This window comes from Haematobia irritans, chromosome 5, assembly GCF_050003625.1.
Source record: "Haematobia irritans isolate KBUSLIRL chromosome 5, ASM5000362v1, whole genome shotgun sequence".
Taxonomy (NCBI): Eukaryota; Metazoa; Arthropoda; class Insecta; order Diptera; family Muscidae; genus Haematobia; species Haematobia irritans.
Genome location: NC_134401.1, coordinates 5,748,801 through 5,764,969, shown reverse-complemented (window position 1 = coordinate 5,764,969; position 16,169 = coordinate 5,748,801). Strand labels below are relative to the sequence as shown.

General features: G+C 33.8%; 1 protein-coding gene across 1 annotated transcript; it reads left to right on the top strand.

Moving 5' to 3' along the window:
• The first annotated feature begins 10,610 nt into the window (after window positions 1-10,610).
• On the top strand, window positions 10,611-11,208 carry LOC142239495 (uncharacterized). Its single transcript, XM_075311288.1, has 2 exons — window positions 10,611-10,944; window positions 11,189-11,208. Exons 1-2 carry the CDS (start codon window positions 10,611-10,613, stop codon window positions 11,206-11,208), a joined length of 354 nt encoding a protein of 117 aa, XP_075167403.1.
• The last annotated feature ends 4,961 nt before the right edge of the window (window positions 11,209-16,169 follow it).

Here is a 16,169-nt window from a genome sequence, read left to right as displayed (position 1 = left end):
CAGATTTGACCTCCGGACCCTCTTAGAGGAGCAAAAGTCATCCCAACCGATTGAAATTTGGTACGTGGTGTTAGTATATTGTCTCTAACAACCATGCCAAAATTGGTCCATATCGGTCCATAATTGTATATAGCCCCCATATAAGCCAATCCCCAGATATGACCTCCGGACCCTCTTAGAGGAGCAAAATTCATCCGATCCGCTTGAAATTTTGTACGTGGTGTTAGTATATTGTCTCTAACAACCATGCAAAAATTGGTCCATATCGGTCCACTTTTACGTATAGCCCCCATATAAATGGACCCCCAAATTTGGCTTGCGATTGCTCTAAGAGATGCAAATTTCATCCGATCCGACTGAAATTTAGTACATGGTGTTAGTATATGGTTTCTAACAACCATGCAGAAACTGGTCCATATCGGTCCATAATTACATATAGGCCCCATATAAAACGATCCCCCGATTTGGCTTGCGGAGCCTCTAAGAGAACCAAATTTCTTCCGATCTGGCTGAAATTTAGTACATGGCGTTAGTATATAGTCTCTAACAACCTGGCAAAAATTGGTCTACATCGGTCAATAATTATATATAGCCCCCATATAAACCGATCCCCCGATTTGGCTTGCGGAGCCTCTAAGAGAACCAAATTTCATCCGATCCGGCTGAAATTTGGTACATAGTGTTAGTATATGTTCTCTAATGACCATGCAAAAATTGGTCCACATCGGCCCATAATTATATATAGCCCCCATATAAACCGATCCCCAGATTTGACCTCCGGACCCTCTTAGAGGAGCAAAAGTCATCCGATCCGATTGAAATTTGGTACGTGGTGTTAGTATATTGTTCTAACAACCATGCCAAAATTGGTCCACATCGGTCCATAATTATATATAGCCCCCATATAAACCGATCCCCAGATTTGACCTCCGGAGCCTCTTAGAGGAGCAAAAGTCATCCAATCCGATTGAAATTTGGTATGTGGTGTAAGTATATGGTCTCTAACAATCATGTCAAAAGTGGACCATATCGGTCCATAATTATATATAGCCCCCATATAAACCGATCCCCAGATTTGACCTCCGGACCCTCTTAGAGGAGCAAAAGTCATCCCAACCGATTGAAATTTGGTACGTGGTGTTAGTATATTGTCTCTAACAACCATGCCAAAATTGGTCCATATCGGTCCATAATTGTATATAGCCCCCATATAAGCCAATCCCCAGATATGACCTCCGGACCCTCTTAGAGGAGCAAAATTCATCCGATCCGCTTGAAATTTTGTACGTGGTGTTAGTATATTGTCTCTAACAACCATGCCAAAATTGGTCCATATCGGTCCATAACTGTATATAGCCCCCATATAAGCCAATCCCCAGATTTGACCTCCGGAGCCTCTTAGAGGAGCAAAATTCATCCGATCCGGTTGAAATTTGGTACGTGGTGTTAGAATATGATCTCTAACAACCATGCAAGAATTGGTCCACATCGGTCCATAATTATATATAGCCCCCATATAAATCGATCCCCAGATTTGTCCTCCGGAGCCTCTTAGAGGAGCAAAACTCATCCGATCCGGTTGAAATTTCGAACATGGTGTTAGTATATGGTCTCTAACAACCATGCCAAAATTGTTCCATATCGGTCCATAATTATATATAGCCCCCATATAAGCCGATCCCAGTATTTGACCTACGAAGCCTCTTAGAAGAACAAAATTCATCCTATCCGGTTGAAATTTGGTACGTGGTGTTAGTATATGGCCGTTAACAACCATGCCAAAATTGGTCCATATCGGTCTATAGTTATATATAGCCGATCCCCAATCACACAAAAATTGGTCCATATCGGTTCATAATCATGGTTGCCACTCGAGCCAAAAATAATCTACGAACATTTTATTTTTATAGAAAATTTTGTCAAAATTTTATTTCTATAGAAAATTTTTTCCAAATTTTATTTCTATAGAAAATTTTGTCAAAATTTTATTTCTATAGAAATTGTTTTCCAAAATTTATTTCTATAGAAAATTTTTGTCCAAATTTTATTTCTATAGAAAATTTTGTCAAAATTTTATATCTATAGAAAATTTTGTCAAAATTTTATTTCTATAGAAAATTTTGTCAAAATTTTATTTCTATAGAAAATTTTGTCAAAATTTTATTTCTATAGAAAATTTTGTCAAAATTTTATTTCCATAGAAAATGTCGAAATTTTATTTCTATAGAAAACTTTTTTCCAAATTTTACTTCTATAGAAAATGACAAAATTTTATTTCCTTTTTTAGTTTAATATATACCACGTATGGACTATGTGGTATATATTACGGTGTTAGCAAGATTTAAGATACCTTGCCATCGGCAAGTGTTACCGCAACCCAATTAATTCGATTGTGGATGACAGTGTTCAGTACAAGTTTCTACGCAATCCATGGTGGAGGGTAAATAAGCTTCGGCCTGGCCGAACTTACGGCCGTATATACTTGTTAGTGTATAGTATATATGTTTTTCCGATTTGGGCAAAAATTACCAAAATACCTACATTTTCTATTTGCTTATCGGCTGGAGGGGAATTTATTAAAATTCATTTTCTGTTCTCAAAATGAATTATTTCCTATTACTAATTACCTCTATGTAATATTTCAGAAAAAAAATTCGCAAATTATTCCAATTAATGTAATATTAATGATTAATAGCATGAGTGCAATATTCGTATTAAAATTAACTTAAATTTAATATTTAAAGTTTTTTCTCAATTAGATCAATTTTGCGTAAAATATTTAAATATCAATGTTCTCTACTTTTCTCATGATCACTAAGGTTACAAAGCCTTTGTTATAGAGGGCCACAAACCATTTTTCCTCTCTTGCTTTTAATTTTAATTAAAAATTATTTCATTTTCTTGGAAGTACCAGCCGACGGGTCAGCGACAACAATGTTGGTTGTTCCACTGAAGAGGGATACAAGGATCTCAAATAAAATGGTCTGTTGTGGCATGCAATGCCATGTAATATGGTCTTGGATTTCCAAAGGGAAAATTCTAGGCATCCCCTAGATATGTGAAAGGACATGTGTTTGCCATAATGTGTGTGTGAGTGACAAATATTTAAAATTTACTGTCAAATTAAGTTTGTCCTCAAAAATGTTGCTTGTTGGGTTTTAATCTGTAACCATATATCTTGTTCAGTGTTTTTCTTTTTGTTCCTCCGAGTATGTTAAACAAAATTAGAACTTGATTTATTTTTAGCTTTTGGCAAAGTGTCTAGTTTGCTTACATTTTTTTTTTTGTTTTTGCAAAGCATAGAGAATTGTCGTTGCCCTTACTTTCACAAGTTGTTGGGACATTTTTTACCAAGTAAACTCACAGTTGGTGAATTTTTTATAATGTCCAGGAGGGGCCAAAAAATTCACTTCAACATTTCACCAAAAAAAGTGAGTTTATTATCAACAAAGGTGTCATAATTTAAAATTTATTAGAGGCCACAGTTAATTAATGTTACATTAATATCAGAGTTATTAAAAATCAGTTGCTAGAGAAGTGGCAAAAAAGGAACAAAGATTTTTGGAGGTATTTTTTACCGCCCTTTAAAATAAGGGGCGAGGGTGTGGAATAATTAAAACATGTTATTCGTTGTTTATTAGGAATTATCTACACTCAAAAAAAAGTTTACTTGGATCCAAAGATTTTGACCTTCCGTTAACGAATTTTGGTATTGATTCCGAGCCAAAGATATGGCTTCTTTAAAATAAAGACATTTTAGCGACCTTTCTGGCTTTAAATCTAGGTACAATAAAATTAACCCTCTAATGCCCCAATTTTTTTGCCAGCTAATTAAATGTTCAATGTTAACGACACAAAAGCAAGAGAACTAAGCAAGAAAAATGTATACCGTAAAATTCAGCATATGCTGCAAAGCCTCTTGAATAGTTTTAAATAAGTTTTCTTTTTATTTTGCCCATTTTTGTTGTCTTAAGGTGTGTTTTACTAAAAGCTTCCTTTTTAAATGAAGCCCGCCTAAAGACGGACTTGGGCATTAGAGGGTTAACATTAGGATACAGATCTCTTTTATCATTTCATTCTCTTTTCGCGGTTTATTACTAAAGGTACTAACGTACAAAAAATGCCAATTTAAAAATCCAAATTATAACGGATACTTCAAAGTAAAAAATGATTTCTTAAGTCCAAAAAAACTTTAAACCAAGGAAGCTAAATCGTCAAAATAAGTCTTAGCCTATATTTGAAGCGTTTTTATCTTAAATCTAAAATTTCAATATTTCAGTTAATTGAAGGACAATTTCTTTTTATCAAAAATGTGTTTCTTTACTTTAAGGAAAATTTGCCTTATTTCAAAGCCATGGGACTTTAAGGGACGGATGTCAGGTTAGGTTAGGTGGCAGCCCGATGTATCATGCTCAGTTAGACTATTTAGTCCATTGTGATACCATATTGGTGGACTTCTCTCTTATCACTGAGTACTGCCCGATTCCATGTTAAGCTCAATGACAAGGGACCTTCTTTTTATAGCCGAATCCGAACGGCGTTCCACATTACGGTGAAACCACTTAGAGAAGCTTTGAAAGCCCCAGAAATGTCACCAGAATTACTGAGATGGGATAATTCACCGCTGAAAAACTTTTTGGTGTTCGGTCGAAGCTGGAATCGATTCCACGACCTTGTGTATGCAAGGCGGGCATGTTAACCATTGCACCACGGTGGATGCAAATTTACAAAATTTGTGTCCTAAATGTAATGAAAACATTTTTTTGAAGCAAAGATTATAAACTTTATTTTAATTAAAATTGCATTGTTTTAAAGAAATTTGTCGTTACCATTTTGTAAATTTCGCATACTAAAATTTAGGTTGCATAATCTGTAATATCACTTAAATAGTTTTTTTTTAGTGTATAGACAAAATAAAGCAACGAAATGCAGCCCATTAAAAACAAAAGCTCGGCACCGTTCCAAAGATTTTGTCTTTGATATTGGTATGTTGATTTACACGCAAAGAAAACAAAATGTTTGTTAAGTTTTTTTTTTGTTTTTTTTTACAGCTTTTTGAAGTTCTACGAAAATGTCTAACTTTTATCACACAAAAAAATCTTAAAAAAATTTTATTTTTGCAATAAAAAAATTATTTTTCATCCAACAACAAAGTCCATTTTGTTTATATCAAGCACTGTTCTTTTCTGATTTGAAATCTTAATGAAGACACATTTTAAAGTTTCATAGTAAAAATTTAATATAATGTCGAACATATTTTCGGAATCATATGAAAAAAAAGAAAAAACTTTTTGGTGTTCGTTAGAAGCAGGGATTGAAGTCATTATCTTTTGTATGCCTGGCGGGCATGCTAACCATTGCTCAACGGTGGCCAACAATATGTATGTTTCTGTTAAATAAAGTTTCTTTCCATCGGCTCATGGGCGCCCAAAACTATGCTATATAAATATAACTGTTTGTGAATGTTTGCATTGCTTGTAAGTCGATGACTATAGCGATAATTATCTGTTTCTTTAGTTTAAGGAAATTTTCCTTAGTTTAAAGATATACGACTTTAGAGAGGGAAGCAAATTTCCAAAATTTGTGTCATAATTTTAGTAATTTTTTTTTTTTGAATCAAAGATTATAATCCTAACCGATCCCCCGATTTAGCTTGTGGAGCCTCTAAGAGAAGCAAATTTCATCCGATCCGGCTGAAATTCGGTACATGGTGTTTGTATATGGTATCTAACGACCATGCAAAAATTGGTCCATATCGGTCCATAATTATATATAGCCCCCATATAAACCGATCCCCCGATTTGGCTTGCGGAGCCTCTAAGAAAAGCAAATTTGATCCGATCCGGCTGAAATTTGGTACATTGTGTTAGTATATGGTCTCTAATGACCATGCAAAAATTTGTCCACATCGGTCGATAATTATATATAGCCCCCATATAAACCGATCACCAGATTTGACCTCCGGAGCCTCTTGGAAGACCAAAATTCATCCGATTCGGTTGAAATTTGGTACGTGATGTCAGTATATGGTATCCAACAACCATGCAGGAATTGGTTCATATCAGTCCATAATTGCATATAGCCCCCATATAAACCGATCCCCAAATTTGACCTCCTGTGCTTTTTGGAGAAGCAAAATTCATCCGATCTAGTTGAAATGTGGTACGTGATGGTAGTATATGATATTCAAGAGCCATGCCAAAAATGGTCCATATCAGTCCGTACCCAGCAAAAAAAGCGTCGCCAAAAAAGTAATGAAAATGTTCTTTTTGGATCCGGAAGTGGTGCCAAATTGACGCAGAAGCGATGAATTTTACATGGGCTTGTCATAGGACGCAAGTCCTCCATTCCAACAGCCGTTGCACTGAATTTGGATCACTTCTTTAGGTGTGATCGGAATTCAATGTTTTGGATGTAAATTAAAAAATTCTGTGATATTTGTCAAATAAATAATTTTTAAAAAATTTCTTTAATTGATGTTTTTTATTAATGCTTGTCAGAAACGTTTGACCTCAAATGTTTTCTAAAAGGTACAATTTTTTCAGATTGGATTTAGCATTTTTTTCGACAAAATTTAAATGATTTGTACCATTTTATGAATTTTTACTCTGTTTTTAACCTCTTTGAAACAAAAAAGTTAAAATTACCCATTAAAAGTATGAAAAAACCAAGTTATAAAAAATTGAATTAAAAGAACTTCCTGGGTAGTTAAAATAAAGAACATCATTGGGAGTACATCTTCTGGAAGTGGTTTTAAAGTTGTGCCTTTGGAAGAACTTCCAAATTTTTTTGCTGGGTAATCATATATAACCCCATATAAACCGATCCCGAGATTTGGTTTTGGAGCCTCTTGGAGGAGCAAATTTCATCCGAGTCAGTTGAAATTTGGTACATTGTGCTAGTATATGGCCGTTAATAACCATGTCTAACTAGGTCCATATCGGTCTATAGTTATATATATCCCTCAGATAAATCGATCCCCAATCACACAAAAATTGGGCCATATCAAGTTCATGATTGTATATAGCCCCTATATAAGCGACCCCCATATTTCAATTGTGGGTCTCTACACACAAAAAATTTTTTTTCTGATTCAATCACGAAATTAATTGATCCAATTAATTTTTAATTGAAATGTCTTCAATCAGAGAAATGATAGTATAAATTAAAAAATTAATTGAAGGTCAATTAAAAGTTAATTGATTCAATTAAAAAATTAATTGATACTATTATTTTTGTGATTGATTTTTGTTTCAATTAAAAAGTTTGCAGTAACAATTAAATTTTTAATTGAATATTTTTTAAAACTCAATTAAAATTTTAATTGGAAAAATTTTCGCGAATTTTTTTTGTGCGTACGTACCGTGCAAAAGTCCACATCGATTCGTAGTTATTTGTATTATTTGTTAATTTTGACTTACCTATAACTTTTTTGTTTAGTACACTGTTAGAAAAATATGTTTTTCATATGTTCATATATGTAAACAAAATGTGTTTCGGGCACGATTTTAAACCACAATATATTTAAGTGCGAACATGTAATGTTCCTAAACTAACACTAAATGTTTGGGACATCTATGTTAATATGTTAGAATATATTATGTTTGGGGCATGAATGTTTCATAAAAATCATATGTGTGAATACAAACATATATAAATTTACAAATTTCAACTAAACATGCATATGTTGTGATATTTTATTCAAAGCGACAGAGAGAGTATAGAGAGAAATAGAGATGGAAACCGGGAGAGTTGACGAAAGATATCAATATAACACAGCAAAAGAGTCAAAAGAGAACAATTTCTGTGAAACCGCTTGTATGTTGCTTCGGAAAACTGTTTTATGATAAGGCCAAAAATTTGATATGTTTAAGTCTAAATATTATTTAATTTGAATAAAGAGAATATACATTCTGAACCAAGAGAATAGACATTTGAAAAACAAACAGCTTATGTTTTCGCCTTGAGAGCAGCATTTTATGTATGTGTGGACATGTGTTTTGTTTATCATTTTGGCATTATTTTTTTCTTGGTTCGTTAAAAGAAATCAGGGGTCTTCATAAAAATAACGAAAGGGCACTATACTCTTTTTAGAGTTGGGACGGTAAAATGAAATAAGGAGGAAATAGTGAAAAATTACACAGTAAAATGTAAAAAAAAGTTTAGTTTCTCTTTATTAAAAAGTAGTCCACGAGGAGTTGACGGACACCATCAAATATAAAAGCGGGCATTAAGTTCGACTTTTACAGCTAAAACAATTTAAAAAGTTTATTTTCTTTAAAATGAATTATTAAAGAAAAATAAAAGGAATTTTAGAGCGATGGTGTTAAATGTTAGTAAAAAACTGTTCACTCCTAAATAAATTTATTTTTATATTATAAAATTATGTATGTATGTATGTTTATACTCGACTCCACGTTCATCTTTTGTTACTTTTTGAATTCCTTCCAAATTTTAAAGTTTTGTACAAAAACAGTTTTTTATTACAAGATTGTTATTTTTGCAATAAAAAATAATATTTTATCCAAAAATCATTCAATTTCGTTTATATCAAGCACTGTTACTGACTATAAATCTTTAATAACGCTCATTTCGATGTTTCGTTTAAAAAAATTAATATAGTATAAATATAAATGTGTAAATTAAAAAAAAAAAAAAAAAAAAAAAAACAAAAAAAAACTGTTCGGTCGGAGCAGGGATTGAACCCACGACCCTTTGCATGCAAGGCAGACATGCTAACCACTGCTCCACGTGGCAAACAAATGTATGTTTCTGTTAAATAATGTTATGTTTGCATGGGCTCGTGGGCGCTGCAAACTATGCTATATAAATGTAACTTAAAACGATAATTATCTACTGGTGACTATAACAGCTACGTAGCCCAGTGGATAGTGTGTTGGCTTACAAACTGTATGGTCCTCGGTTCGATTCTCCGTGCAGGCGAAAGGTAAAATTTAAAAAATTTATAAAAGTGAATAATTTCTTCAACATTATTTGTATTACAGAGAAAGGTGCCAATAAGTAAAAAATTTCGTGGAAGTGAAAATTACGAGTATGTTAGGGAATGAGCACAATCGTGTTTGGGAAAAATTCTTCCAAGCATATAATATTTTTGGCTCAAAATGCTTCCAAACATATAATATGTTCACATAAAACAAACATATTAATGTTTCGGCAGTATGCAATAATATATGTGCTTCCTGCAAAATATGTTTGGAACATATGTTAAAGAAGCGATTTTTTTTGAGGGTGTAGTTACCACGTATGGACTAACTCACAATTTAGAAAACGATGTTAAGAAGTTTTAAGATACCACAACCCAAATAATTCGATTGTGGATGACAGTCTTTCGTAGAAGTTTCTACGTAAAATTTTTTTCTGTGCAACTTAAGAAAACAAGGGTATATTTTATTGGCATTATATATTAATATGTTGCAATTTTTTTCTTAAATGTAATTTTCGCTACAGAGGTTATTCTAATAAAAAAAATGTCAAGAAAAAAAGCAAATTTCAACAAAAATATAATTAATTAATATTTACTACGAATAAAAAAAAAAATAAGTGTATGTATAGAGTCTCAGCAGGATTCGAACCGGGACCTCAAGATATGCTTTCAATTACTGGTATTAGTAAAAGGAATCACTTTTGGTTTACACAGGTAAGTTATTATTTTTAAATCCCAGGTAATACTACTAGTAGTAAGTTTTTGATTACGGGTGTTACTGGAAGAATCACCAGTGCTTATTTACCCAGTGTTCGCTGGGTAGGTATGATTGTAGTTTTCCTTGAGTACATGCTGTCAATGGTGATTACAACGCACTATAATTGTATTTCTGGTACTAAAAAAAGTAGGAGATTTTCCATGCTCTTTTGAGAATATCGCGAATCAGTTTGAACGGTATTCGAATGCAGATACATTTAAAATTAGAAAGACCTGTTTATGATTGTGGCATGTTCTTGTAAAGACCCTGATAGCACAAGAAGTTAAAAATCAGAAAAATATATATTTTTTTTCGAAAAGTGTGACTTCAAAGCAATTATCTTTTTCTTTGGCTCGGAATCAATACCAAAATCATTAGTGTAAAGACATAAGAACAATAAATAGGCGTATAAATGCATGTCTAGATGGATATAAAAAGCTGATTGTTCCTATTCTTTAAAACGAACCCTTCATATGTCGAAAGAGATAATCCAAAGGAACATTACAGCAAATCAACTAAACATGACATTTAGCCATACCTGGAATAAAAACATGGACCAATGTAGCCTATCTTTAGATCGAGATCTTTAACAATTGACTAACAGAAATCTTGAGGATCATTAATGAAGTACAAGAAATAGGCGTGTATGGAATGCATGTCTATGGAATGGAAATAAAAAAAGACCGAAAACCATACCCATAAAATGTCGATATGAAAGAGATAATCGAAATAATTTAATCTATGAACTGATCATGACATTTGCCCATTCCTGAATTGACAACTGTAATTAGAAATAATATTAGGAAAATTCCAACTAATATTTGCTCATGGATTATGGTATAAATACCCAAATGAAAATTTGTACTGAATTGCAGTCTCCGTTTTTTTTTCAATTGAACTAATATCGCAATGTATCTATCAACTAAAAGCCAGCAATTACTTCAGTGTATCCTTGTGATTTGCATAGTCCAGAGTGGTATGGCTATACCACACCAATTCTTTTTCGATAATGAAGATCTATTTTCTCCCTGTGAGGATGTTCCACCCGGAGCTGGAGGCATACATGATCTATTCGATTTAACTAATTTTACAATGGCATACGATGAAGGAAATATGTACATCTCAGGTAGCATAACCTGTGTGTGGAAAGATTTAGTACCAGATGATCACATAGAGGCACTATCACACGCAGAGAAGGAATATGATCACATCAAACATGTTTCAAGAGCAAAATATTATTTTTGTACGGTGACCATGTAACATGTTTGTCACTAAAATGTTATTTTCTCCTCAAATATAACCTGCTTGCCGAAATCTGATACATGATTTCCGAGAAAATAACATGGTTGCGAAAACCATGATACATGGTCACCACCCAAAAATAACATTTTGCTCTTAAAACATGTTTGAGGTGATCATATTCCTTCCCCTGGGTGCAGTTTCGATTGCATAAGACAGATTTGCTTAAGTATTCGTTTTGTTTCTAGGGTCAAGTACAAATTTATAAACTTGATCGAGGCAAATGGCAGCCAACCGTTATGTCAGCCGTAATACCTGACGTGTGTGTTGACATCTTCCAGAAAGGCTCATTGACTAATCAGGTGTGGGGACAGAGTATTTTAGAAGAGGATCGTAAATGTATCACTAACTACGGGGTAAGGCATTATCACGCCAAAATCTATAATTAACTAAACTAAATTATTAAAAAATAAATGCGATATAATTTATTTTCCCAGCATGTTTACCATCATCGGCCATTTCACGTAGATATGGTTTACAATTTAAACGTCAATGTGGCGGGACGCTATAAAATTGTAATAATTTACGTGGCAATCACTAAAGATGGTATTAAGCTCCAAATTATATTTGCCTCTCGATTCTAGGAGAAGTAGTTAAAATCAAGTGATAATATTTCCAGTTCTCTAAATGAGTAATTAATTTATATATGTAATTACCTTATATAAATTCAAGAAATAAAAATAAATTCGCACATTTTTTCAACTTAAAGATTTTTTTATTACTATACACTGAAAAAAAACAATGTCGTGAGGTCAAAGATTTCATGTCTTTAAAATACGAATGCAAATTTTGCTTCGCATAGAAGTCGATAAACTTTTCAATGAAGTCGTATTGTCCTTATAATTAAGTGATTTATATCTAATTATACAATTATTTTTCCAGCTTTATGGACAGATATAGATTAAGGAACATGATTAATAGAGCCATTGAAAAGAGAACGCCAGATACAAATCTATACACAATTCAATTGCCTGTTTTCGGTATCAGGCTAACATGAAAGATAATTAAGTGATTTGACTTAAAAATGGGTATCATAACATGAAAGAAAAAAATTTAGGGCTAAGATCAATTTGACTTTAATAATTCAGAAAAATTCTTCAAAATTACTGAAATTGTCTTTAAATTTGTTGTCTTTTTGCATCTTGACTACAAAGCAAAATATCGTTCAAATATAGGACACGTTTTTGAACACTTTATTTTAAAGACGTTTTTTACTTGAAACATAGCATAATTCCTATTGGAAGCCGAGTCTGAATTTGGAAAATAAAGTTGTCGTTAACTCGTTTTTAAAGAACTTTGATAGCATATGAAGAAAAAAAGCTGAGAAAACGAAAAATTAAAATTTGCTTCATAGAAGCAAGTACACAAAACCCCAATTTAAAAGAGAATTGTGTCTTAAAAGTATCCTTAATTGTATTCTCCGCTTATTTGGCTCGGAATCAATACCAAATTTTTAAGGTAAAGACAAAATCTTTGGAACCGGGCATGCTTTTTTTCAGTGTGGATTGCGTAGAAACTTCTACGAAAGACTGTCATTCACAATCGAATTACTTGGGTTGTGGTATCTTAAACCTTCTTAACATCGTTTTCTAAATTGTGAGTTAGTCCATACGTGGTATATATTAGTCAAAAAAGTTATGTATAGTTAAGTCTACAAATAATTACGAATTGATATGGACTTTTTGCACGGTACGTAGAGAGCCAGAATTGAAATATGGGGGTCGCTTATATGGGGGCTATATACAATTATGAACTTGATATGGACCAATTTTTGTGTGATTGGCGATCGATTTATCTGAAGGCTATATATAACTATAGACCGATATGGACCTAGTTAGACATGGTTGTTAACGGCCACATACTAGCACAATGTACCAAATTTCAACTCACTCGGATGAAATTTGTTCCTCCAAGAGGCTCAAAAACCAAATCTCGGGATCGGTTTATATGGGGGATATATATGATTATGGACTGATGTGGACCACTTTTGGCATGGTTGTTAAATATACTACAACCACGTACCATATTTCAACCAGATCGGATGAATTTTGCTTCTCCAAAAGGCACCGGAGGTCAAATCTGGGGATCGGTTTATATGGGAGCTATATATACTTATGGACTGATAGGAACCAATTCCTGCATGGTTGTTGGATACCATATACTAACATCACGTACCAAATTTCAACCGAATGGGAAGAATTTTTCTCTTCCAATTTTTCTCTTCCGGAATTTTTCTCTTCCGGAGGTCAAATCTGGGGATCGGTTTATATGGGGCCTATATATAATTACGGACAGATATTGACCAATTTTTGCATGGGAGTTTGAGGCCATATATTAACAACACGTACCAAATTTCAACTGAATCAGATGAATTTTGCTCTTCCAAGGGGCTCCGGAGGTCAAATCTGGGGATCGGTTTATATGGGGCCTATATATAATTATGGACCGATGTGGACCAGTTTTTGCATGGTTGTTAGAGACCATGTACCAAATTTCAACCGGATCGGATGAAATTTGCTTTTTTTTAGGCTCCACAAGCCAAATCGGGGGATCGGTTTATATGGGGGCTATATATAATTATGCACCGATGTGGACCAAGTTGTGGATAGTTGTTAGAGACCATATACTAACACCATGTACCAAATTTCAGCCGGATCGGATGAAATTTGCCTCGCAAGCCAAATTTGTAGGTCCAGGTAGTATATATGGTGGGATGGGGGGTATATTAACTTTGTCATTCAGTTAGTAACACGTTGAAATATTGGTCTAAGATCCCATAAAGTATATATATTCCGGATCGTAGTGATGGTTAGGTTAGGTTAGGTTAGGTGGCAGCCCGATTTATCAGGCTCACTTAGACTTTTCTGTCCTTTGTGTTACCACATTGGTGAACTTCTCGCTTATCACTGAGTGCTGTCCGATTCCATGTTAAGCTCAATTACAAGGGACCGCCTTTTTATAGCCGAGTCCGAACAGCGTTCCACATTGCAGTGAAACCACTTAGAAAAGCTTTGAAACCCTCAGAAATGTCACCAGCATTGCTGAGGTGGGATAAACCACCGCTGTTCGGTCGAAGCAGGAATCGGACCCACGACCTTGTGTATGCAAGGCGGGCTTGCTAATCATTGCACCACGGTGGCAGGGCAACGTAGCTGTTATCCTTATCAACAGACAATTATCGCTATGGCCATTAACGCACAAGCAGAGCAAACAGTCACAAACAGTTATATTTATATAGCATATTTTTGGGCGCTCACAAGCCGATGTAAAGAAACTTCATTTACCAGAAACATTCATTTAGTTGACTACCGTGGAGCAATGGTTAGCATGCCCGCCTTGCATACAAAGGGTCGTGAGTTCAATACCAGCTTCGACCAAATACCAAAAAGCTTTTATTTTTACAGGTCAGAAGATTCTGAAAAGATGTTCGACATTACATACTACTATATTAGTCTTTGACAGACACATTTTTTTCAAACTGTGTCTGTCAAAGACTTAAAGAACAGTGCTTGATATAAACGAAATGGACTGAGTTTTTGCATCTAAAAATATTTTTGTTATTGCAAAAATAGAAACTGTGGTAACAAAACCATATGTTTGTGATAAATATTTGAAGGAATTCAAAAAACTCTAACAAATGAAAAACGTGTACCGAAAAAACTTTTATCAAACGTTTGGTTTTTCTTTGCGTGTAAATTAAACGATTTTTTCTTAAAAGATAGCTTTGTTTAAATTTTAAATTTTTTAAATTTTTTTAAAGCAATTTATATAAATTTTTTATGTAAAATTTTGTTTCCAAAAATTAAGCTCGTTTAATTCGTTCACAAATGGTCAATTTCATTTGCAAACAAAATACATCCCCCGTTACAAATGACATTCCATGGGTTATATTGAAATATTGATCCTCATCAAAAATGGTTTTAAGAAGATAAAAACTACATTCAATATTTTGCAGAAAACTTTTACAAAAGTTATCAATGATATTCCAAAGTAACTGTTTCGTTACAAATAAAAAAAGGAAGTTTTTTTTGTTGTATTTTTTCCCTAAACCCTATCACCAAATATTACTATCTATTTTTTTGCATTTTTGTTCAATAAGCTTTTCAACTAGAGTTTGTTATCATTGCTATTCTATTTAAATTGTTGCATTCCGTTTTTAGTTTACAAACTTTTCGATTTAGTTTTACTTTTGTTGGTCGTTACTATTGAGGCGCGTTGGTAATTTAAAATGATGACAGTAGCACATTTAAACTTTTTGGCATAAAGTTTAGCACTCACTTTTTGGTTCCTTTTTTTCCTGGGATATCTCAAAAAAAAAAACACACCATCCCATTAAATGATTTTGTTTCCTACTCTCCAGGCAAATCATTGACCAGCTCAACCAGATGTCGAGAAGCAAAAAATCTATGAACCCATCACCCCAACCTATAGGAGGATCATTGGAACATGGTGAAAATAAATGATGGTCTTTGGCCCTGGAATACAAGCAGAAGGATGGACACAACATGACTCACAGTTTGAGTGAATGCTTTGTGTGAATTGGAAAGAAGGATGTAGTCATTGGCTACATGACAGTTCACTTTGAAGTTTCAAAGTAGTCCAATTGGAAAACTTGCTGTCGACGACGTTGGCAATGGTTAGCAGATTCGGCATAACGTGGCAATGGGATTGTGGGCAGGCGGGAGAGAGAGAGAGAGAGAGTTGTAAAACTCCTTATCATTGCTATGCTTTGACCATTTAGTTGGTCCTTTGTTCTTGGCCAAGTCCTTATTGCATTGAAATGCATTTAATGAAATGCCAGTAGCATTAGCTTTTCAATACCTTCTAGTTGCCATTTCCATTTTTCCTTTTGGGTATTGGTGGGGTACATTACGTAGCCTCTTAAATGTGATATCCATTTAATTTGATTTTATGGCCAATTCTATTGATGCTTTAGTCATTATCACTGGGTCACTTTCAGTCACTTTGCCATAGCAATTGCCATGGTTATCCAATTATAAAATCATAACAATTTGTTAGCAACAATCATTGAAGGTCTTTGGGCTGGGGGGAGGGCAATAAATGTGGCGAAGGAGTCATAGTATGGCCAATGACCATTTATTCCCAAGTATTGTCATTTATTTCACCATGAAACATTTGGAAGCAATGCAATCAATGACTGACACGTGA

Coding starts and splice junctions, on each gene's coding strand:
- LOC142239495 (XM_075311288.1), top strand. CDS start 10,611: ATGTATCTATCAACTAAAAGCCAGCAATTACTTCAGTGTATCCTTGTG. Junction 10,945..11,188: donor AAGAGCAAAATATTATTTTT/GTACGGTGACCA, acceptor TTTTGTTTCTAG/GGTCAAGTACAAATTTATAA.